The following is a 24,890-nucleotide window of genomic DNA, read 5'->3' as shown; positions in this document are numbered from 1 at the left end:
AAGGGTAAAAAGGTTTAAAAAACTATAAATGCATATTCTGATATTTCCTGTCATAAAAGCTTTTCCTGAATTGACTGCCTATCCAATAGCATAGCAGAAGTTCCTTTATCTTTCATTCATATTGAATGCACAAGTCAATGAAGATCCAATAGAAAAGGGAAAGATAAGAAAAAAACTAAAACTAATAAATATTGTGCCTCCTATAACAACCAGAGCCACTAAAATGAGATGTTTATCATAAAATCTTAAGGCTTATCCCAAGCAAATATATTTAAATATCAAAATGCACAGCCACTGTGGCACATGTTAGAGAATATCAGTGTCATTCACTAATCCACTATCCCTATTGAATTTGCTAAATTGGTTAGAAAGGGCTATTTGAACTTATAACAGGAAGTTTCAAAACCATACATTAGTTAACCATTCTTTGAGACAATATTATTTGCTAGCCCTATCTTTGATGTTCGAGACATAGGTTCTTCCAGAGAGTTCATTGACCCTTAATAGTGAACAGAAAAAACCATCTGTTCTGTTGGTGGGTTGCATTATAATTAGATTTTATTTAGGAGAAATAGAATTTAAAATAAAAGAACACCACCACAATTTCATGACAAAGACTGATATAGGTTACCGAAAATTTTGAAGTTAATTGCACAGCCTTTAATTATGGCATCCTTGACAGTACGCTGGCTATACTTGGCATGAGTAAGCTGGCTACTCCTGGCCGCATTATAATGTTTACACTTGGCCATAGTAAACTTGCTTCTCAAGTCATCAAGAATACTATCCAAAGACCAAAGCAGAAAGAAGCTGAGTGCCTCAGGAGATCGAAGATTTATCCAATCAACTGATATCTTGTATACATCACCAGATATGTGACGAATTGGCTCTGATAAAATATATTCAGCAATAAGTATTAACATTCACGGGAAAAAATCTGAAACTAAACCGAGATTATGATAAACAACATTTTGATAAAATGTAGATTGTGAAGAAAAATATTCAAATATTCTTCAAGCATAAATTTACCAAAACATATAATACCATGACACATTAATATTTTAACTTGGTAGAAAAAGGCATAGTACGATCAATAATTCATATATGAGAAGCGTTTACAAATTTTCGAAAGAACTACAGAAGTTCACATTCTAAAGGATTCAAACAATGAAAAGAAATACAGAAGTTTATCTAACAATTCCATTTGAAGCTGCAGTTTTTTCCTTTTTTAGGATCAAGGGTTTTTGCTATTCAAATTTGCAGAAAGGGTTCCACTTAAAAAAAGAGTCACGTGGTTTATACTAAGTTTTACGCCTTTTTGGATTATGCTTCACGAAACAACTAAATTAAAAGCTCCAAACATATCATTTGGTAGCTCTATGCTTTCCTAGTTAATTATGATGAGGGCATATAAGTGTTATTTCTTATCATAAACCCTAATCATATGGGGTTTCCCAATGCAAAGAGGAATTTTGAGCACAACTTAATCACAATCTTGTAGCAGAAATTGAGCAGCTTACACACTCAAAGCATTGACATAACAACAGTTGATCTTTCAATTTCATGATTTCTCATCAAAATGTAAAAATCAACAGGAAAGAACAACAAAACAATGAATTTCAAACTCACATCAACATTCTTAGACAATGGTTTCTTCCTGAACAATTTCACCCAAGGAAATTGATAAGCAGCCAAATCAGAAAAAGCACATGTAAAAAAATCCGCAAACCGCATCATCTGAATATCCTCTTCCTGCTCAAAGGCAGCCTATCATACAAAAACAAACATGCTTCAAACCAAATCAAACACAATGCATGATCCATCAAATCACAAACCCTAAACACACTAATTAAATCTCAACATTAACCAAATCAAACACCCTACCGATATACCACCGAGAAAAGCCTCCAGATAAGACCCATCAATCTGCTCAGCAGCTTCCGCCACAGTCACCTTAGATATCTTCGGCTTCTTCTGCTTCACAATCATCGTCGTAGTTAACCTTCATTTTCCCTTTCTTCGCAGCACGATCCACATCCTCACTGTAATCATCGTCGTCAGTTTCCTTCATAGCGTATGTAACCTTCGGCCAGCCGTGATCGGCGTTGTTAGATACGGAGTTGGATTCGGAATCGAAGGGCACGTAGTTTTCCGCTATTGTTGAGAAAATTATTGAATCTTCTTCTTTGATCCAAAGAATATGAAAGGGAAATTTTGATTGGACAACTATAAGAGAGACAAGCTAAAGACAAGCTTATTATAAGATGGAGGGAATATATCATAGAATAAGGAGATAATTACTTTTGTCACTCTATCGGTTACTCGCACGCCCTACGTGTTTTCCATTTTACCCTTCTGCTACGCTACTTAAGTAGCTGGGGTTATAAAAATCGAGTGTTTTCTCCTCAAAACTGACTTTATAAAAATGAGATTCGAGGAAAAAATACCCTCCTACGTATAATCCGCTACTAAGTAGTAGATGGAGGATTTGTCAAAAAAAATAGTAGATGGAGGTATATTGATAATTTCGTAAGACGCGCCCTAAAATCAGTAGGGTGACAAAAGTAAGTTTCGAATAAGAAAACCGCAAACCACCTTTTCATGTGTTAGATATTAGTTTAGACTTGTATCATTGGCCTTTATGTTTCTAGTCTAGTAATTTTAGGTTTATTATATATATTCTATGTAACCCTTATTTTCTCAAGCAATGATATTCAATTGAAACCCTAGCAATGATATTCAATTGAACAGTTTCTCTTTCTATTAGTTTGTATCTCTTATTCTAACATCATGATCACCCCAAAGGTCCCTCTTACGGACAACCTTTGATGCTTAAGTGAGTGTATATGTATAAAAACTGGCAGCGAGTTTAACATAATTACAGGAGCTACTATGATTTTGCCAAAAACCTACACATTGAAACATAAACAAAATCAATGTCATTGTGATTTTTCAACTCAAGGATCTCATATCTCTCACAACTTTAAGCTCTATGAGGTGAGACTTGATAGCATAAAAGAATTTGATAATTGAAATTTAATATACCAAGCCAATTAGTACTCCGAAAAGTCTACGCAAAAGCCACAACACTAAACAGATGCAATTATCATAACCCCAAAAGGGAGACACAATGAAGCTGCAAACAAAGTTACTTATTGCTTTTACATCATCATGATATGCCTTGGTTCAGTACTAACATCAGCAATTAAAAAGGCCACACAATAAGAGATGTTCTCATGGTCATAATTGTAATTACAGAGCTCAATAATGGAAGTATCAAATCATAACAAAGAGCCCTTCTATTTCTTTCCACTTTTCTTGAGTCCAGATCCTCCAAAAGATCCCTTCTGTTGTGCCTTAGCTTTCAACTCCTTTAGGGCCTGTTCAATGCAAGCAACATAATCAGGTAAAAATATGATTATCATTTTAACAGAAAAAATGAATGTAGTAGATAAAAAACTGTATATCTCACCTTCTCCTCATCCTTTTTCTTTTGGATGTTAGCCATGTCAACCTACAAAATACCAATACAAACATATTGCAAGATCATTACAAGTTTCAGAAGGAACCATATGGTTGTTCTAAGCGTGTATTGTAAAAGGCAACAAAAAAGAAATCATGTACCAATTAAGGTTGAAACTTTAAGTTTCACAACAAACAAAGCAATGATCTTAATAACAACAATTAAACAGATAAATGGTCTCAACCTTTACCAAATAATGACTGTCTACCTCTCCTCACTCCCAAGGGAATACCTAACTCGTCGGCACATTGCTATACAGCAAAACCACTCTTACCCTGCCGCCTCTCCTATATTCACACGATATTGGGGGCAGTTGCCTTAAAGTATTAGGGGAAGTGATGAAAAAGAATGAAACTCGTATTCACACGATTCAGTAACCAAAAGGATAGAAGAATGGTTTACAAAACAAAAAAAGTATTCACTCATGACTTTCAAAGATCCCAGCTTCCTTAGGATTCTACATCATAATTGATTTCATATAATCACTGAACATTCATATATACTCCTCTCCTATGTATATCTCATTCTTTCCTCCTAATTCTGTTATACATTACAAACCTGAATATCCTATCGTCGGTCAATAACAGAACATGGTATTTATGATCATAAAACAAAATAGTTGAATTCCATTACTTCAAACAACACAGTTATATCTCTTCCTAATCCTACAAAGTAGCCATGAATAAAATACTATTGTAACCGGGTTGTTGAATTCTAATGGTTCCAACAGAATGAGCAAAGAAACATCAATACAATTGAATTATCAGCTATAAAGAAAACCCATATGGAAAATTAGCCAACCCTGATACCAAGGGACAAAAAGTAAACTGGTGTCACCATCATCATCGAATTCTATCTATGATCATTGAATTAACATAAAGAAATTTTGAATTCCATAACAAAAATACCCAATAAAACAACAAAAGCTCAAATCAAACTGCACCAACATTAAATTTTCATTCTTTCACAACACAATTCAAATACAATAAATAAACAAATAAACAAAACAATATAACATGAATAAAAAAAAAGATTTCTAACAAAAATTGAAATACCTCATCGTAATCCTTTTTATCAGACTTTGGTTTCTTCAAAGGCTTAGCTTTTCCACCTAAAATCACAACAAAAAGAACAAAAGAATCAATTACACAAATCAAAAATTAAAATCTTTAATCAATTTTAACAGATCTCTAATTTAGGGTTCTTCACATAATAAATCGATTTCAGAAAATCTTAAAGAAAAACAATAATTAAATAACTTGATGTGTAAAAGAATGAATAGAATTTGATGAATGAATGGAAGATTGAAGGTTACCTTGCTTGGTCGACATGGTTGCGATGAAGAGTTAGGGTTTCGGTCTGAATACAAAAACGACAATGAAAATAACAGCAAACGACAATGAAAGACCTTACCCTCACTAAATTATTTTCTCGTGTATTCGCTTCTATTTATATAGCTAAACGACGAACCTCAACCACCGTTTTCTATAAGCTACATATTTTAAGGATTTTTTTTTTTAGAAAAAAAAAAAGAATAAGTTAGGTCAAGGGTTTAACCAATCAAAATAAAATGGCATATATTTTAAATAGTTTACAAAAGTAATAAATTATTCAATGGATAATAATGATTTTTTTTTTACAAAAGATAATAATAAATATATTGTTGCTTATTGTTGCGTCAAAAAATTTTTGACATGGGAGTATCAGTGTATCACTTTAGTTTTTGATACATTCGAGAGGAAGTCTTGCATAGTCACACGATTTAGACATAAATATATATGCACACTCACATAAATAAATATAATTAATACAAAAATAATTTAGTCACATCATTTTATTCATTTCTCATTTTATTTTTTTTCATTATTATATATATGCCTAACACATCAAATATATAATTGTGCCTAAGTAAGTATTTCTCTACATTCGAATATTATTGAGAAAAAAATTCTTTCGAATATTAATAGATGAGTAAGGACATTTTATAATCATTGTACTTTTGCACTTGTTATGCTATGTAAAATTTTATTCACTCTGATTATGTTGGAATTATTGTGAATTTGAAAACATACTAAATACGCCGTCAAAAAAAATATACTAAATATTTTGTGATGGTTGAATTGCCAAAATTGCTTATGCTCAAATTAATTTTGTTTCAAGGTATTGTCAGAAAAAAATAATTAATTTTCACAGTAAATACAAATGAAACCATTTGTAAGAATAAGAAGTGGACGTTAGAACTTGTGAAAGCTATAACTTTCACACCAAACAATGTTGAATATGTCAACTAATTAGTAATTAAATTCAAGATCACTATTATGAACGTCCTTCAAATTGATGAAACCAATTCTACAATTACAATACTTAATTAGTAATTGCATCCAAGATCAACATTATGAATGTCCTTCTAGGCAAGATGTTTTAGTTACACTCCAAGAAATAAGATTAAGAGCTATGTAAATATATTCAGGGTCGGCTTTGACTATTTGGAGATCCACATACAAACATCACAATCTACCGCTAATTTATTGATACACATACGATATTTAATGAAGATAAAAAATATATAATTACTAATGTAGGATAACCTGGAAATTTAGAGACCTTAAAATTTCCTCAAAATATGGAGGCCCGATGTCATCGCATATTCGGTACATGCTATAGGGTCGCCCCTATAGATATTTCATCATATCATTGCCAAGTAGCATTTTATATTTATTTAAAGTGAATTATTTTAAATCGTTTATAAGATGTTTTAGCTTGTCATTGTCAAAATTGTGAGACTAAACACCTATATATTCAAGTTTAAATTTGGGATATCGCAGCTGTGTGTGAGTTTCTATTGGTGATTGTCATTTCATTTATGAACCAAAAAAAGAATGATTTTTTTTTTTTCTAGAAGATGAAATGTCAAACCATTGAAAACTTACACATACAAAGTGAAGAAATCAGGATTCGCACCCCCGTCAAGACGTCCAACTTAACAATTTTAATATTTCTGTTAGTTGAACTAAATTTATGATGAATGAATTATTTAAATTTATAAGATTTTTTCTATTGATATTCTTATTTAAACCGACTATCTTTGTTGATTTTCTTTTTAACAATGTTTTATTCTTATTTAAAATACTGACACTGTTGTATTTTCTTAAAAATAAATCCAAAATCACATCATTCCTTTAGTTTTTCGAATTTCGAATAAAAAGAAAATCATCTATTATTTCCCTCTCTTTTATAAGAACAATTACACATCTAACAACAAGATCAAGGAACTAGGGAAAAAGTGCTAAAATTAGACCAAGACAAGATAACAAAACGAGACATCAAAAAATTAAATCTAAAAATCAAGAGAAGAGTGAATGTGAAGATAAATATCTGAGGGGGTTTGGTTTGCATAGGTGAGAGAACTTTGTTGCTGGGGTTTTGGATTATATAGGTAGAACACAGCGCACGCCAAATTATAAAACGCTAACATTGTAGTTTAAGGATCTAAATTATGAAGAAAAAAAGAAGCTAGAAGGACTCAGGAGCTATTTTTGTCACAAAAATGAATATTTTGTTAATATAACATTTTAAATTATTTTTTAAAAATAATTTAAGCTATCCCTACGTTTGATACAAGTGTACATTTTTGTGTGTCAAGTTGCGTCGAGTGACTAAAAGCTCACCATTTGAGATGAATAAGTAAAGAATCTTGAGTTTGTCAAAAAAAAAAGTAAAGAATCTTGAGTTCGAATTCCAATTTAAACATATATAATATGACGTCTCTACTAATCAATTTATGCTCACATGAACACACATATCCGCATTGTAGCATGAATAACTTATGACTTGGACAAAAAAATACTTATGACTTGGACAAGTGTCTTTAATTATACAATTCATTAGTATTCATTTCAAAAACACACCCTAAAGTTCACTAGTAATTTTTTATGGAAAAATTTAATTATACACCGATAGATTTACAACCAAACGATGTATGCATTGTCATTAATTGGGTCGATAAAATATATTTGTTCATAAAAAATTATGTTTTTTTTAATAACGTATTAACTTGAATACAAATGGTATTCTAACTCATGACTATGCATGTATAATGATGGAGGCAGACTTTTTCCATGGTAAAGCGGTGGATAAATGTAATTCATAGTATTGTTAGGGTATTTACCGGCGGCCAAAGCCGTCACCATATCCTGTGTTTTTTTATTTTTGGAAAAGTTACCGTAACTTAGGCCGCTACTAAATAGTAAATGCGGTACATATTTTTTTCTTTTGAATTTTACTGACAGTTTAGGCCAACACTAATTACACGATTATATTTCTTTTTTTAAGCAGATAAAGTTATTGGCGATTTAGGCCCCTAAAAAATCATTTTTTAATGTTGCGAGGATTTTTTCCTCACTCAATGAGAGTTTATTAAACCACTAGTAAATTATTGAGGACCGAAAATTGCCAATAATAGTTTTTAAATTTGTCGATAAATTGAGGTAGTCTTTAGTGCAACCACCATAAGAAACATCATAAGTCCAATAAATTCCGACAACATTGAAAGTGTTTTAATCTTAATTAAGCTGAAGGTTTTGTCATTGAAAATGTTGTAGCATTGGAAATGTAGCAAATGTTTTCAGCTTTTGCCTCAAGATTTCATGTGAATACACCCACAGTTTTCGCAGGTACTTGGAGTTTAAAACTTACAACCAAAAAAGTAAAGCACCTAAAAGTTATTTCCTTTCCTTTTAATAAATAAAAGTACACGCAAAGTACGAACTATATATATAGTGGTTGTTAGCCAACAAACAACGAAACCAACAAACAAAACATATAACAGAGAAACAAGTGGCGGAGGATGGACAACAGTTTCACTTTCATGTTTTGGCACTCTCTTCAACTCTATCGGAGTTTTCAAGGGCAACTTAATTTCAAAAGTAATATACTACATAAACAATCATCTATAATCTATTCTAACTTTTTTTCTTTCTCTCCACCGGTATCTGGTCTACTAGACCGTTTAATCTGCTTAGGAAGTCAGTTCTGACATCACGTGATTACAACTTTCTCTCGATCGCAATTGCGGAGATCTAACCGTGATTCTCCCTACTAAGTCCAGCGTCAATCTCCACTGAATCAATTAACGATTGATAATTTATTTTTGTTTTTTTATGCAATAAATATGTGTATTAAACACAATGGTAAAACGGGTCAAACATGTTAATAATTCGGTCTAACATGCTATTTTAGATGACAACATTGAAATTTTGAGATCGACCATTTAATTTATTTATTTTTTTTTAGTTTATTTTGCTGGTAGATTTGTTTGAAGATAACACCATATATCCTCATATATAAACAAAAATAAGTAAAAGAAAATTGATATATATTCGAAACAAAATTTAGATCAAATATATTAACTTTTTTTCATTAATTTTTGCTTATATTTAGATAATGAGGTCATTAATAATCTAAAATGACAAACAAATATTTTAAATATGACACACTTAATATAATATATAATCTAGTAAAAAAATTACAAAATATATATTGGAATATTAACCCATATTTTGTACCTAGATTTCATTCTTGTTTTGGCAAATATTTCTTAGTTTTAGTGAGATGTCGATAAGCCCGATGTTGGCAAATATAGCAAGGCCCAATGGTTGGTAGCACTCATTTCATTGTGAAAAGCCATTTGTTTGTATATATATGCATGTTTAGGTGTTACTTTCATCTGAACAACATTAAGCATTTTTGCAGTATCCCATTACTAGATACAGCTAGCACACAAACTCATTAGTACTTACTTCACTTTATTTCAAACTTTTTCTCTCTGCCTTTTCTTGTCTTTCTCTTCTTCAATACCTTACTTTGGTGAGAACCAAAAAATTCACAAGTTCATGATCAACTATGAATCCATTCCATTGTAGGAATTTCACTCACCAATAAGACACTTATAACCATGGTATGTATGCTACCCCCCCTCTCTTTTATATTTATGGTTTGTAATTAAAAGAAGTATATAGTTTGGACAATGGCTAATATTAATTAGTTTGTGCATTTGCATGTTTATTTCTATATTTTATCAATTAATGTTCAACTAGTTATCTTTAATTACTTTCATATTAGCATAGATTTTGTCATGCATTATCCCGATCGAGCTTTGTTTTAATATATGATTATTTAAAAATACCTGACTAATATAGTACTATGAGATTCTTAGCCGTCAATCATCATGGTTTTAAATCATGATTGCGATCCATGATACTACATAAAATTGTGGTCGGACATATTTATGCAATCTTAATCGTTGTTGCATAAACATTCAAAAAAAATATATTTAGCCTCGAGTTTTCACTTTCATTTCAAAGTCATCTAGACATGTTCTTCTTTAAGCTACATTTATAGCTTCACTAAAATTGCGCGCGATAATAAAACATTAGGAAACACAAATTCAATAATTGATTGACTCAATCTAGCTAGCTATAGGGTACCATTTTAGTAGAATTTGATGTAATTGGCTTTTCATTTGCAGATCCTAATGCCACTAATGCTTGGTTCTCTTGTGAAGCTAACAAAGGCATTGGTGTGTGAACCAACTACCACTCTCACAACAATTCTCTATTATGGCAACCTTCTTCCTAGAAATCTTAACTTGGAGAGATTAGTGAGAAGTGAATTTCTTCATCAAGAAAATTATTTCTTCCATTTTCTTATTACAATGTTGAGATGTGTTTGGTAATTAGTAGGACATGATGTATCAAATTATGTGAAAATTGAAGGGAACAAATTAATGTATGTACTTTTTGAGGCACACCATGTGAAAGCATAGTGATAGTTTTGTTGAAAAATGGAATGCATGTATTGTAGATGTTTCATCATGTTACAAGAAGAGACACATTTTTTGTTTGTTACCACTCAATCATGGTTTTTCATTTTATATATTTTTTCTTTAATGTTACTAATTGTTAATCCACATACATTGTGGATATCATCAACGGATGGATATTACATTTTCTTTGGAAAAATTTGCAATGTTGGAATTGGAACTACATTGTTTGTAACGTGTTTGGGGGTTGATGTAATTAAGTTGTACATAGTACTCTATACACATGCAAATCAAGAAATTAGAAAAAATATACTACACTTAGAACTACACTTATATATGTTGTTGTTGATTTTTATGTTGTTGTACTACGAATTGATGTTCATGTATTCTGCATCACACTTTCTGATTTTCCATTAGTTTGATTTCTACAACTTGAAAGTTCAAAAACACTCGAGCAAAATATTTTTAAAATTTTAGGGGATGGGAGGGGGGAAGAAAAAGCCCTCATGGATATGTGAAAGGGCCTCCAAGCCTTTCAACCGATCATATATGATTGGACATAATTTTAGCCACACCAACTCGGATATTACTTTTTAGGGTAAATAGGTTTTTATCCCTACAAAGTAGGCGAGTTTTGGTTTACCCTTGCAAATATATTTTTTGGATCACTTCCTATAATGTGAAGATTCTCTAATTTATCCTCTCATGAAAAACGATGACTTAAGATCGAATGGCTGAAATTAATTACAACATCCAGCTGTTACGGTAGGAAACCTATTTCCCTCATTGAGGAAGGATGTGTGACAACATTAGTTGGAAATAGAGTAAATCAAGATATTGTTTTTTAATAAAAAAGAAATTTAAACTTTAGTTGGAAAGAAAGTAAATTAAGGAAAAAAAATTACTCCTACAAAGTAGGCGAGTTTTGGTTTACCCCTACAAATAATTTTTTTTGGATCACTCCCTGTAATGTGAATATTTTCTGTTGCTAGTTGGTTCAGTGGTGATTGGCGCTGAACTTGGTAGGGAGGACCGCGGTTCGATCCCCCGCAACTGCGATCGGAAGGGGGCTGGAACCACTTGATGCCAGAACTGACCCCCGAACCAGATTCAACTAGTGGTTAAAGCAAAAGAAAAAAAAAGTAAATTAAGGAAAAAAAATTAATGGAAATTTTCTTTTTAAGGAATTTTTTTAATGTAGTTGACTTTTAAAAAAGTAAAAAAGATTTTTTTAAATAAAACCCTAATGTGCAAAAACAATTTAACTTTCCACATGTTTTGGGCTTTTGTATGATTTTAAATTCCTGGCCCAAAGCCCACTTATTATACATATAAATTGCAATTGCATAAACCCTAAAAGTTGAAGTTCAAGTAAGTAGCAGCCGTCACTCTCCAATCTTTTCATTTCTATCTCCCCATCTTCTACTTCTTCTTTGATCCACACTTTCTTGCTATGAAAATATCAGATCCACAACCATGGATAGATGCACATAGAGGTATGGTGTGGCTAAAGCGACACAATTTACACACACACACACTCGCTGTGCTCTAAAGTATGGTGTGGCTAAAACACACAGAGGTATATACTCACTTTTGATTTTCTCAATTTTGATTTCCTAAATCTTAACCCTAATTCTGAAATTGCATGTTTAATTTGAGTTACTTGTACTTGATCTAAATTTTGATTCTGTTCATTTTGTTCCTGTTTATTTCCCAACAATTTTCACATAGTAATATTGCCTGATGATATTGTTCATTTTGTTCCTGATGATATTGCCTTTTCTATTTTGTCAAAATTGTCTCTAAATTTTTAGTTTTGAATGCGTACACAAATCATGGATGCGATCTTGTTTGAAAACCCTTATTTTATGAGCATGTTTTCTAAAAGAAAAAGTTATGTAATAATTATTCTTATTATGATGATACCACTCTCCTCTTACTTCAAACTATGACTATCAATTTCATATATAAATTTGTGTTGTATTCTCTTTCTGGTTAGATCTTTTAGAATAAGATTAAATTAAATTGGCCAACCCATTTTCTAGAAGACCATTAATTTTATGTTGTGAATCTGATATTATTATAATGGGATTTTTTTATTTCCGATCGAAAAATAGAATTGTATTGAAGAATCTCACTACCGAGAAATTCGAGATTATTCCTCCTATCCTTTGTAAGTTTGTATCCTACATGGATGTTAAAATTACTCGACATGGTTTTGCTTATGATTCTATTAGAAATGATTATAAGGTGATTGAATCACCTTATAGTCATTTCTAATAGAATCATAATCAAAATTATGTCGAGTATTTTCAACATCTATGTAGAGTACAAACACACGAAAGCTGATAGGAATAACCTTGAATTCCTTGGTATTGGGGTTCCACAATACAATTCTATTGTTCGGTTGGGAGTCACTAAATACATAAAAAAAATTCAGTAATACTACCATATCCCACAACATCAAATATTTGTCATCCTCTTGAAATGAATTTGGCCAATTTAATTTGGTCTTATTCTCAAACCTCTCACCAGAAAGAGAATACAATACAAATTTATCTATGAAATTAATAGTAATAGTTTTAAGTAGGAGGAGAGCGGTATCATCATAATAATAAGAATAATAATTATGACTTTTTTTTTTTTTGCGAAATGAGCTCATGAAATAAGGGTTTTCAAACAAGAGCGTACATAATTTGTGTACAAATTCAAAACAAAGATTTTAGAGACAATTTAAACAAAATAGAGACGGCAAGATGTATATCATTGTTAACATTTTACTTTTTCGCCGACACAAAGATTTATATAAAAAAAAAAAAGAATATCCTTGTTTGTTAATAATTTAACTATTTTAAAGATATATTAGTTTTTTTGGTACATTAGTTAAAACTGTATAACATTATATTTTAAAACTAGTTTAAAGACTCGTGCATTCGCACGAGTTCTTAAAAAACACTACTTGTATTCTCTTTCTGGTTAGATGTTTTAGAATAAGATTAAATTAAATTGACCAACCCCTTTTCTAGAAGACCATTAATTTGATGTTGTGAATCTAATATTATTATAATGGGATTTTTTTATTTTCGATCGAAAAATAGAATTGTATTGAAGAATCTCACTACCGAGAAATTCGAGATTATTCCTCCTATCCTTTGTAAGTTTGTATCCTACATGGATGTTAAAATTACTCGACATGGTTTTGGTTATGATTCTATTAGAAATGATTATAAGGTGATTGTTGAATCACCTTATAGTCATTTCTAATAGAATCATAACCAAAATCATGTCGAGTGTTTTCAACATCTATGTAGAGTACAAACTCATGAAAGCTGATAGGGATAACCTTGAATTCCTTGGTATTGGGGTTCCACAATACAATTCTATTGTTCGGTTGGGAGTCACTAAATACATAAAACAAATTCAGTAATACTACCATATCCTACAACATCAAATATTTGTCATCCTCTTGAAATGAATTTGGCCAATTTAATTTGGTCTTATTCTCAAACCTCTCACCAGAAAGAGAATACAATACAAATTTATCTATGAAATTAATAGTAATAGTTTTAAGTAGGAGGAGAGCGGTATCATCATAATAATAAGAATAAGAATTATGACTTTTTTTCTTTTTGCGAAATGAGCTCATGAAATAAGGGTTTTCAAACAAGAGCGTACATAATTTGTGTACAAATTCAAAACAAAGATTTTAGAGACAATTTAAACAAAATAGAGACGGCAAGATGTATATCATTGTTAACATTTTACTTTTTCACCGACACAAAGATATATATATAAAAAAAAGAATATCCTTGTTTGTTAATAATTTAACTATTTTAAAGATATATTAGTTTTTTTGGTACATTAGTTAAAACTGTATAACATTATATTTTAAAACTAGTTTAAAGACCCGTGCATTCACACGGGTTCTCTGATTTTATTCGATATTTGAGTTTGTCATTATATTAATGTAGAAAATTTATTTTTAATTACATATTTTTTAAAAAATATATATAATATTGTTAAATTATAAGTGAAATTATTATGTTAATTATTTCTTGTAAACTTATTTATTCATTTTTTTATGTTTTAGTGAAAAATAATGGTCCCGTGTATATTTTTAATCAAATATATTAATTAACTTTATTATATTATTATCTATATCTATTATATACTATATATAATGAGAATACATGAGTATTGGTGTGGACTTTTCATAATACCAACAATACCCTTGATTTTTTTTTTTGAATCAAACAAACTTAATTCATTTCATTAACTATTAATTTTTCAATACATAAGGGAATAATCTCAAATCTATGGAAGCTAGCCCAAGAATTGGCCACCCCAGTGTTTTAAAAACCGGACCGGTCATCGAACCGGTGAGGGTACTGGTTCACTGGTTCATTGGTCGAACCACTGGGTCACTGGTCAAACCGCATGATAAATCGGATTAAACCGGATTAAACCGGTAGAATGAACCGGTCTCTATAATAAAACTATATAGTTATCAAACCGGTCGAATCAGATAACTCGATCTCTAAAAAAAATCATATCAACTTAAAAATGTAAAAATATCATGATTTCACAAGTTTATTCTTTAAAATTTAAATTCTAAATATAATTATCACACACAATAAAATCCAATTTTAACTTATCGAGAAAGTAGAAACACAAAACAAACAAAAAGCAAGTAATAAACAAAATAAGAAGTCTGTGTCGGAAAAAAAAGTCATTGTATTTTATTTTTTTGTTACTAGAATATTATTATTGGCTCTGTCCCTAATTATAAGAATTTGTTTGGCAAAGATGTACTATTCATTTACCTTGTTTTGACCGTATTTTTTTAATAATATATAAATGTAAATATTAATATATAAGATCTTGTTCAATTTGTTTTAATGAGTATTTTTAAAATATTAAATTTTTATAATTTTTACTAATAGAACATTAAAGATAATAGTGATCAAAATTATGCATTAACGTACATGCAGTGGTCAAACATGATCTTATAATTAGGAACGGAGACAGTATATAATAATTTATCAGTCCAAATAAAAGATTGTGTACCAAAAAAAAATTATGTGTACAAAACTGTGTGTATAATAAGTGGAATTAGAAGTGACAAACGCATGGCCCAAGCCCATAATATATAATATACATAATCTTTTCTTTTGGTTCAAATACATACACATAACCCTAAATTAGTGCTTTATCAATTGAAGAATAGTTGCTGCGCCGCATCTTTTATCTCCCTGCTTCTTTCTTTCTTTATTTCATTTTCTATTCTTCTACTGGTGTACAACATGATACTTCTACATACTTCTTCTTCATCTTTAGCTCGCGAGTGTATGAGGAGTTTATTATCGGTGCAAAATTTTTTTTTTTCAGGGGGTTCAAAACTAAAAAATATAGGATAATATGTACAATTTTTTATATAATTATTATAAAGTATTTCATCCCTTTCTTCTTTATCTGCTAAAGAAAATATAGTCTTCTTATACGCTTCAAGTCTCAGCTTTTTATTTTTGTTTCTGCTATTTTCTATTTATTTATTTTTTAAAAAAACATAAGTAAAAAAAAAAAAACTCATGCATTAAAACCGCCGGTTTTCCAAAACCGCCGGTTCTCCGGTTTTTACCGGTTTTTACCGGTTTTGACGGTTCTGGCCGGTTCTGGCCGGTTCAAAAGCATGTCCGGTCCAGCAATTGAACCAAACCGGTGAACACTCCGGTTCCCGGTTCGACCGGTTCAACCGGCCGGTCCGGTCCGGTTTTTAAAACACTGGGCCACCCTAACAAGAGTATGAGCAACCGAATTCGCTTGCCTCCTAACAAACTTAACCTCAAAGTTTAGAAAAGACGACATAAAAATAAAAATACCATGAATAATTGAAAGAAACTCAGAATTGTATGTACGCTTCATGTGAATAGCATCAACCGACACCTGCGAATCACTTTCAAATTGAACTCGATCTAGTCCTCTATGTCTAGCTTCTTTCATAGCTAAAAGTAATGCTCGTGCTCCTCCCTCTAAAGTTGAAATCACAGACTGTTGACATTGCGTCATAACAGCCATGAATTGATCATCATTGTCATGAAAACACAATCCTAACGAGGTTTTCCCAGAGCGAGTAACGAAAGCAACATCAACGTTACATTTTACCCAACCAGGATTTGGTTTTACCCACCGTAATAGATCTGGTTCTGTAGCCATATTCACGCTGTTACGTTGTAGATTATGAACAGAGTACCACTTATTCCAAGCATCAAAGGCATGTCTTCCGATTTGGCTTGGCATTTGGACATTGTCATTCCAAACTTTATCATTACGATTGTGCCAAATGCTTAAGAATAACATATCAACTCTTCCAACAGTATCACTATTTTCACTGTTGCACAAAGCGAAAATACGATCCATAGCAGTAGTTTGTTGGTACGCGTTGTTATTTAAGACCGAAGAAAGATCAGCAGCACACCAACTGTCACGAGCTACTGAATAATTAAAGAACACATGGAGATCATCCTCAATCTCTTCGCCCCACACCGGACAGTTGAGAGGACACTCCACTCGCCTTTGTAACAATCGATAACGAGTTGGGAGACATCCTCTACATAAACGCCAAAGTAAATGACGTGCTTTGTGCGGGGATTGAGCTTTCCATATACCATTCCAGTTACCTGCCACATGATACTTGTCACTATGTATAATATAACGCATAGCTAACTCATAACCAGATTTCACTGAGTAACACTCATTCCTTTTCTCCTCTCAGACCACTTAATCCTCTCTCCAAGCCAACAACTTGATTTTTTTTAGTAGCAACAAAAATCTTTTATTAACAAACTCATTATAACATAAGACATATAGTGTCATTTTTTTTACACAAGTTAGACACAGGCAGGCGCGGGTCTGGCCCGCTAGTTAATTATTGTTTTTTTTTCCTTCCTATTTTTATGTATAGATTTTTATGTTTTGTTTCTATCTATTTTATTCATATTTTTAAGCATATCACCTTTCTATTTTTTTTAATATTTATTTTAGTGAAATTACAATGAAAGATATAAAACTTGCAACGTGGTTAAAAGTAATAAGGATAAATTAGGAAATCTGGTGGTAATCGATTTTTTTTTTGGTTTACAATGAGCTGGAGATCGAACCCATGACCTATAACGTACTATCAAAACCCCTCACCACTAGATCAAACCCAATGGCTTTGGTGGTAATCGATTTTAATATATTAGTAATAGATGTTTTTATTTATTTAATTTGTTAGCTTGTTAGAGAATCTAACTCTAAAAAATATTTCCATTTAAATAAGATAATAAAAGATTTTTTCTTTCAAATAAAAGATGGTAAAAGATTTTCTTATTTACTTTATAGCAACAACTTCATTAAGTCAAATATTATTTATTGATTTTTTCTATTTTTTTTTACACAAGTTAGACACAGGCAGGCGCCGGTCTGGCCCGGTCTGGCCCGCTAGTTAATTATTGTTTTTTTCCTATTTTTATGTATAGATTTTTATGTTTTGTTTCTATCTATTTTATTCATATTTTTAAGCATATCACCTTTCTATTTTTTTTTAATATTTATTTTAGTGAAATTACAATGAAAGATATAAAACTTGCAACGTGGTTAAAAGTAATAAGAATAAATTAGGAAATCTGGTGGTAATCGATTTTTGTTTTGTTTACAATGAGCTGGGGATCGAACCTATGATCTATAATGTACTATCAAAATCCCTCACCACTAGATCAAACCTAGTAGCTTTGGTGGTAATCGATTTTAATATATTAGTAATAGATGTTTTTATTTATTTAATATGTTAGCTTGTTAGAGAATCTAACTCTAAAAAATATTTCCATTTAAATAAGATGATAAAAAATTTTCTTATTTACTTTATAGCAACTTCATTAAGTCAAATATTATTTATTGATTTTTTCTATCTTTTTTCATAATTTAGATTTATATTTCTTCTTAAATGATTTTTTTTATATAACTTCATCAAGTCCCATTTTTTTAATGAACTCTCTAATTTCATTTTTTTTTTATCTTAATTTGTTTCATGCTCGCTCTTTTTTTTCCAGAACAAATGAGACTTGCTAGAAAAAATTTAATACTCATAAGAAGGTGTCTTATTTAATGTATTAAAATCCTCTATAACAAACAAACAAATATCTTTGACGAGAGGTCATCAACTTTTCTATTCACTTTGACTTTGTTTTTCTTCTAACAAATAAAAGTATCATGTGAGGTTTTGGTGAATACGAAAAACCATACAATTGTACATCAACATTGTGTTGAAAACCAGTGTTTTAAAAACCGGACCGGACCGGCCGGTTGAACCGGTCGAACCGGGAACCGGAGTGTTCACCGGTTTGGTTCAATTGCTGGACCGGACATGCTTTTGAACCGGCCAGAACCGGCCAGAACCGTCAAAACCGGTAAAAACCGGTAAAAACCGGAGAACCGGCGGTTTTGGAAAACCGGCGGTTTTAATGCATGAGTTTTTTTTTTTTTACTTATGTTTTTTTAAAAAATAAATAAATAGAAAATAGCAGAAACAAAAATAAAAAGCTGAGACTTGAAGCGTATAAGAAGACTATATTTTCTTTAGCAGATAAAGAAGAAAGGGATGAAATACTTTATAATAATTATATAAAAAATTGTACATATTATCCTATATTTTTTAGTTTTGAACCCCCTGAAAAAAAAAAATTTTGCACCGATAATAAACTCCTCATACACTCGCGAGCTAAAGATGAAGAAGAAGTATGTAGAAGTATCATGTTGTACACCAGTAGAAGAATAGAAAATGAAATAAAGAAAGAAAGAAGCAGGGAGATAAAAGATGCGGCGCAGCAACTATTCTTCAATTGATAAAGCACTAATTTAGGGTTATGTGTATGTATTTGAACCAAAAGAAAAGATTATGTATATTATATATTATGGGCTTGGGCCATGCGTTTGTCACTTCTAATTCCACTTATTATACACACAGTTTTGTACACATAATTTTTTTTTGGTACACAATCTTTTATTTGGACTGATAAATTATTATATACTGTCTCCGTTCCTAATTATAAGATCATGTTTGACCACTGCATGTACGTTAATGCATAATTTTGATCACTATTATCTTTAATGTTCTATTAGTAAAAATTATAAAAATTTAATATTTTAAAAATACTCATTAAAACAAATTGAACAAGATCTTATATATTAATATTTACATTTATATATTATTAAAAAAATACGGTCAAAACAAGGTAAATGAATAGTACATCTTTGCCAAACAAATTCTTATAATTAGGGACAGAGCCAATAATAATATTCTAGTAACAAAAAAATAAAATACAATGACTTTTTTTTTTCCGACACAGACTTCTTATTTTGTTTATTACTTGCTTTTTGTTTGTTTTGTGTTTCTACTTTCTCGATAAGTTAAAATTGGATTTTATTGTGTGTGATAATTATATTTAGAATTTAAATTTTAAAGAATAAACTTGTGAAATCATGATATTTTTACATTTTTAAGTTGATATGATTTTTTTTAGAGATCGAGTTATCTGATTCGACCGGTTTGATAACTATATAGTTTTATTATAGAGACCGGTTCATTCTACCGGTTTAATCCGGTTTAATCCGATTTATCATGCGGTTTGACCAGTGACCCAGTGGTTCGACCAATGAACCAGTGAACCAGTACCCTCACCGGTTCGATGACCGGTCCGGTTTTTAAAACACTGGTTGAAAAGATTAAGATTAAGGTAGGGTCGTAAGTACACTCTCTTTGGATAACTTGATATTGCATTTGTCAATTAGTAATTTGCTTCTCTTGATACTGACTCTGTTTAGGACTAATTCCACAAATGCTATGTAATGCAATGCAACCATGGTGTGAAGGCACAAAACTATGTTAGTAATCGTTCATAATACGTATATACATACAAATATATAATATGCAAGGTTAGAATAGATCAATCATCAATGTGATGTGCTACATATTCTAAGGATGATACTCTCTCCTTTATTAATTAGATTGAGAGTCATGTTAGCAGAAGAAAAATATGTATCATTTTATATCTTTTAATGTAGCACAAACTATTTCATTTTAACTTCACTTAAAAATTTAATATGGAAGATATCTCTCCTAAGTTTGTTATACTTTCAGGGAGTATAAGACGACAATTCACTTTCTAAATACATTGAATAACTAATTACGTTGTACAGTGTATATTATAAACTACAAATAGTAATTCTACATTTAATTTTAAAAGTGAAATGTTGTTTATATTTCTATATAACGGAAGAGAATAATTCATTATATATTTATTAAAAAATGAGCATTCAATGATTAGTAAGAATATACATGTTGCACTCTTTTATTTTATATTTTGACATATGTGAACACATGTTAAAAAATGAAATATAAAAGTTTTCTCTTAAAATTTGTTCATCCAATTTCTCAATTGTGAAACTTGTTTTTGATCTTAATTGAAACTAGTAGTTGTTGTTTGTTATTGTATTTTAGTCCATCTTAATTATTTGAATTTTTAAAAAAAAGATTAATGTTATATTTTTTAAAAGAAAATCAAAATTTATCTTTAATCTTTTAAAATGACTTTCACTTATTATTTCAAAAAAGACACCCACTTGTTACTTTTTTTTTTTTGACTCAGCCACTTGTTTTCTTTAAGCTTTGTTACTTACACAACATCTCTCATAAAAGGTGACAAAATTATCCTCACCGTTCTTTTTTTTCTTTTTCATTTTTAATTCCTTTATCGACTCAAATATCAATTTAATGGCCCACCGAAACTTTGTGAGCTTTAGGATACATTATTTAGGAGAGTAGGATGAAAGGATCATTTCACTTTTACTATAATCTTCATTTTCATTTTCTCCATAATTAAAATTTAAAAGTAAAAACCCCCATGTGACTACGTAGTATTACAGTCACAAAAAATCTTTGCCAACTTGAATTGCTGACATAATATATATAGCTTTGAGAAACATAATACTACAAAATAAATTTGAATTGCCGACATCATCAAAAGGATTTTCTTATATGTTGGATATCCAATCTTTGATACTAGCAGAAAGTATGTGCTTAGCTGAGGTGGTTACGAGGAAATTGAAAAAAAAGAAAGGAAAGTAGATTCATGCCATCAATATTGTTGGGGAAACCGGACTAAATAGTCTCTTTAAAATGCGGAATTAACTCTCCCAACCACCTGTGCAATTAAATGGGCAACCAGAAAATTCCAATAGCAGAGCAAAATAATAACGACGATAAAATAAATATCAGACATCAGAATTTTACGTGGAAAATCCTCTCAATGTTAGAGAATAAAAAACCACGGGTCTAGCCAGATAAATCTTCCACTATAAATCAATACTGGGTACACAGTAATCTTCTAGTAAATATTAGAAATACCAATAATCATCACCTAAGGTGGAATCAAACAATAACTCAACTTCCACACAAGTGGGTAAACTAACACAACCTAGAGAGAGATTTAAACAACTAATAAAATTATCTAAGTGATAGAAAACACATACTCAAATTATTGCTTAAACCAAGCAACACTTTATCACTTGAATCACAAAATCTCTTCTCTCTAAAATCAAAGCTGCAGCTGCACTTTCTTCTTTCTCTGTTGTGCGTGGCTGCTACTGGTGTGTTCTCAACATGTGTTGTTGTTCAAAAACTAGGGATTAAAAAAAGAATCCCATCCTTGTTTTCACGTAACAAGGTAATGCCCAACATGGGCCAAAGACAAAACCAAGCCCATATGGCTTTTAACACCTCTCCTTTATTTTATTTTCTTTTTCTTTTTTTTTCTTCTTTTAATTGGCGTGGGCCCCACTTGGGGAGTGAACCCACCCAACAAATATAAATAGCATTTATGCAATCACGTCCAAACACATTGATTCCTTAAACCATTTTTTGTCTCTATACATTATACTTATACACCATCATGGACCTTGAAACAACATGTGGTCAAATTATGAGAGAATTGGCAACGAGGGTATTGTATGTGTCAATGAATTTGTCATTAGAATGAAGATTAGAAAATTGAAAAATAATTTATACAAGCATTTTTAGATGCAAAATCATTAATAATTATGTCAACATCAATATGTTGTATTTTATCTTTTTCAATGTATTGACGATAATTTTTCAATAATTTTAACATGCATCGAAAAAAATATTCATGCTAGATTTAATGTCTTTATTTCTACTATATCAAATATAATTGTACCAAAACATTTTGATAACAATATGCAACTTTGACAAACTCACGAATTTCAATGGTTAGCATCGACACATTTGCAACACTTTCAATTTAGAAAAAAGATCATTTGCATCAATATCTAACAAATTCTTATGCGAAAAATCAGTTATATCTAACAAATTCAATATCTAACAAATGACCTTATAGCAGTTATAGCGGATAGAAAATAAGCTAATAGATATAAAATGACATCATGAGCGTAAAAATGAGAGAAGAAATTATACACACTATAAGTTGAAATGCTACTTGAACAGAATTAAAAAACACTATAAACTAGGAAAAACATGCTATAATCTCATGAGAGAAGGGTCGCTACCAAACTATAACTTTTTGAAAAGTTTTTACTATGTGGCAGGTCTCTTTATTGTTCTTACTTTACCTGCACTCTATGAAAGATATGAAGATTACATTGACAGATTTGTTTTGAGGTGTTACAAGGAATTATGCCAATTGTATAGAAACATAAATGAAGAATATATTAGTACGTAGAGTCCAATACTTTCGGAGAAGAAAAAGTTGAGCTGAGTTTGTATTTTCACATTAATTTTTGGTAAATTTCTTTGTAACTTTTTGAAATATTTCTTACTAGGATCATTGGTCATGGTCAGATAGTGGTTGTGTGTAAAGGGATCTTCTCCCACTTAAAATTTTGTTTATTTTGCATTTTCCAACTCCAATGATTCACCTCTTTCTGTGTTGTACATAACATTAATTATACTTTCTCAAATCACTCGCTATAGTTTGACTTTGACTTGCACATGGTTTTAAGCAACACCGTTTCGCGGCACTTTCGTACAGTTTTCTAAGAGTGTGTTTGGATGAGAGAATTTTTTGAGGTAAAGTAATATTTTGAGGGAATTTAAATGATTTGAGGTGAATTTCATTGTTTGGATGAAAATTTGAAGAATTTTCAAAATGATGGAAATTTATAAAGTATTTTGTTCAAGTTAAATTTAGAGAATTTCAAAATGACACCTAAAACCAAAGTACTCCCTCCGGTCCTTTTTATAAGGAACAATTTGGAAAAAAAATTTGGTCCTTTTTATAAGAAACAATCATTAAATTTATTCTTACAATTCCATTTTTACCCTTATTAAATTGTATCAATTCCAAAGTTATGCATTAATTAGAGTGACATATTCCCTAAGGATAAATTAATACACCAAGGTTAGTTTTGGAATAGATTGTAAAATTTTAGAATTTTTATTAAGAAAGATAAGGTTTCTTGGTATGTGTATTTTTTCTAAATTGTTCCTTATATAAGGACCGGAGGGAGTATTTGAAATTCCTTCTTCTCTATAAATTTTTAAAAATTACTAATTAATCGTAAAACCTAAAATTAGCTGAAAAACCTAAAATCGACGATAAACGCTAAATCGGCTGAAAATCCAAAAAATTGGCAGAAAAAACCTAAATTCGGCCAAAAGCCCAAAAATCGACTATAAACCCTAAAATCGGACGAAAACCCAAAAAATCGGCCGAAAAACCAAAAATCGACCGAAAACCCAAAAAATCGGCCGAAAACCTAAAATCGGCCAAAATCCAAAAAATCGACTATAAACCATAAAATCGGCGGCAACCCGAAAAATCGGCAGAAAAACCTAAAATCGGCCAAAATTCCAAAAATCAACAATAAACCCTAAAATCGGCTGAAAACTCAAAAAATCGGCCGAAAAACCAAAAATCGACCGAAAACTCAAAAAATCGGCCGAAAACCTAAAAACCTAAAATTATCCGAAAAACCTAAAATCGACGATAAACGCTAAATCGGCCGAAAATCCAAAAAATCGGCAGAAAAAACCAAAAATCGGCCAAAAGCCCAAAAATCGACTATAAACCCTAAAATCCGCCGAAAACCCAAAAAATCGGCAGAAAAACCTAAAATCGCCCAAAATTCCAAAAATCAAATATAAACCCTAAAATCGGCTGAAAACCTAAAAAATCGGCCGAAAAACCAAAAATCGATCGAAAACCCAAAAAATCGGCCAAAAACCAAAAACGGCCAAAATCCCAAAAATCGACTATAAACCCTAAAATCGGCTGGCAACCCGAAAAATCGGCAGAAAAACCTAAAAACGCCCAAAATTCCAAAAATCGACTATAAACCCTAAAATCAGATGAAAACCCAAAAAATCGTTTGAAAAACCAAAAATCGACCGAAAACCCAAAAAATCGGCATAAAACCTAAAATCGGACAAAATCCAAAAAATCGACTATAAACCCTAAAATCGGCCGACAACCCGAA

The 24,890-nt window shown here is 30.9% G+C and overlaps 1 protein-coding gene and 2 long non-coding RNA genes across 3 annotated transcripts; all 3 read right to left on the bottom strand.

The window, feature by feature from the left end:
- Nucleotides 1–1,992, bottom strand: LOC123921635. Its single transcript, XR_006814137.1, has 3 exons — nucleotides 1,885–1,992; nucleotides 1,630–1,767; nucleotides 1–889 (listed from the first exon to the last, which is right to left on the bottom strand). It is a non-coding gene; the product is annotated as an uncharacterized LOC123921635 (long non-coding RNA).
- Nucleotides 1,993–3,069: 1,077 nt separating this feature from the next.
- Nucleotides 3,070–4,995, bottom strand: LOC123921633. Its single transcript, XR_006814136.1, has 4 exons — nucleotides 4,839–4,995; nucleotides 4,579–4,634; nucleotides 3,473–3,514; nucleotides 3,070–3,380 (listed from the first exon to the last, which is right to left on the bottom strand). It is a non-coding gene; the product is annotated as an uncharacterized LOC123921633 (long non-coding RNA).
- Nucleotides 4,996–13,557: 8,562 nt separating this feature from the next.
- Nucleotides 13,558–17,060, bottom strand: LOC123922005. The gene is made up of 2 exons (XM_045974751.1): nucleotides 16,223–17,060; nucleotides 13,558–13,646 (listed from the first exon to the last, which is right to left on the bottom strand). Exons 1-2 carry the CDS (start codon nucleotides 17,058–17,060, stop codon nucleotides 13,558–13,560), a joined length of 927 nt encoding a protein of 308 aa, XP_045830707.1.
- Nucleotides 17,061–24,890: the final 7,830 nt, after the last annotated feature.

This window comes from Trifolium pratense, linkage group LG4, assembly GCF_020283565.1.
Source record: "Trifolium pratense cultivar HEN17-A07 linkage group LG4, ARS_RC_1.1, whole genome shotgun sequence".
Lineage (NCBI taxonomy): Eukaryota > Viridiplantae > Streptophyta > Magnoliopsida > Fabales > Fabaceae > Trifolium > Trifolium pratense.
Note: the sequence above shows the minus strand (reverse complement) of the source record. Positions and strands in the feature narration are given on the sequence as shown.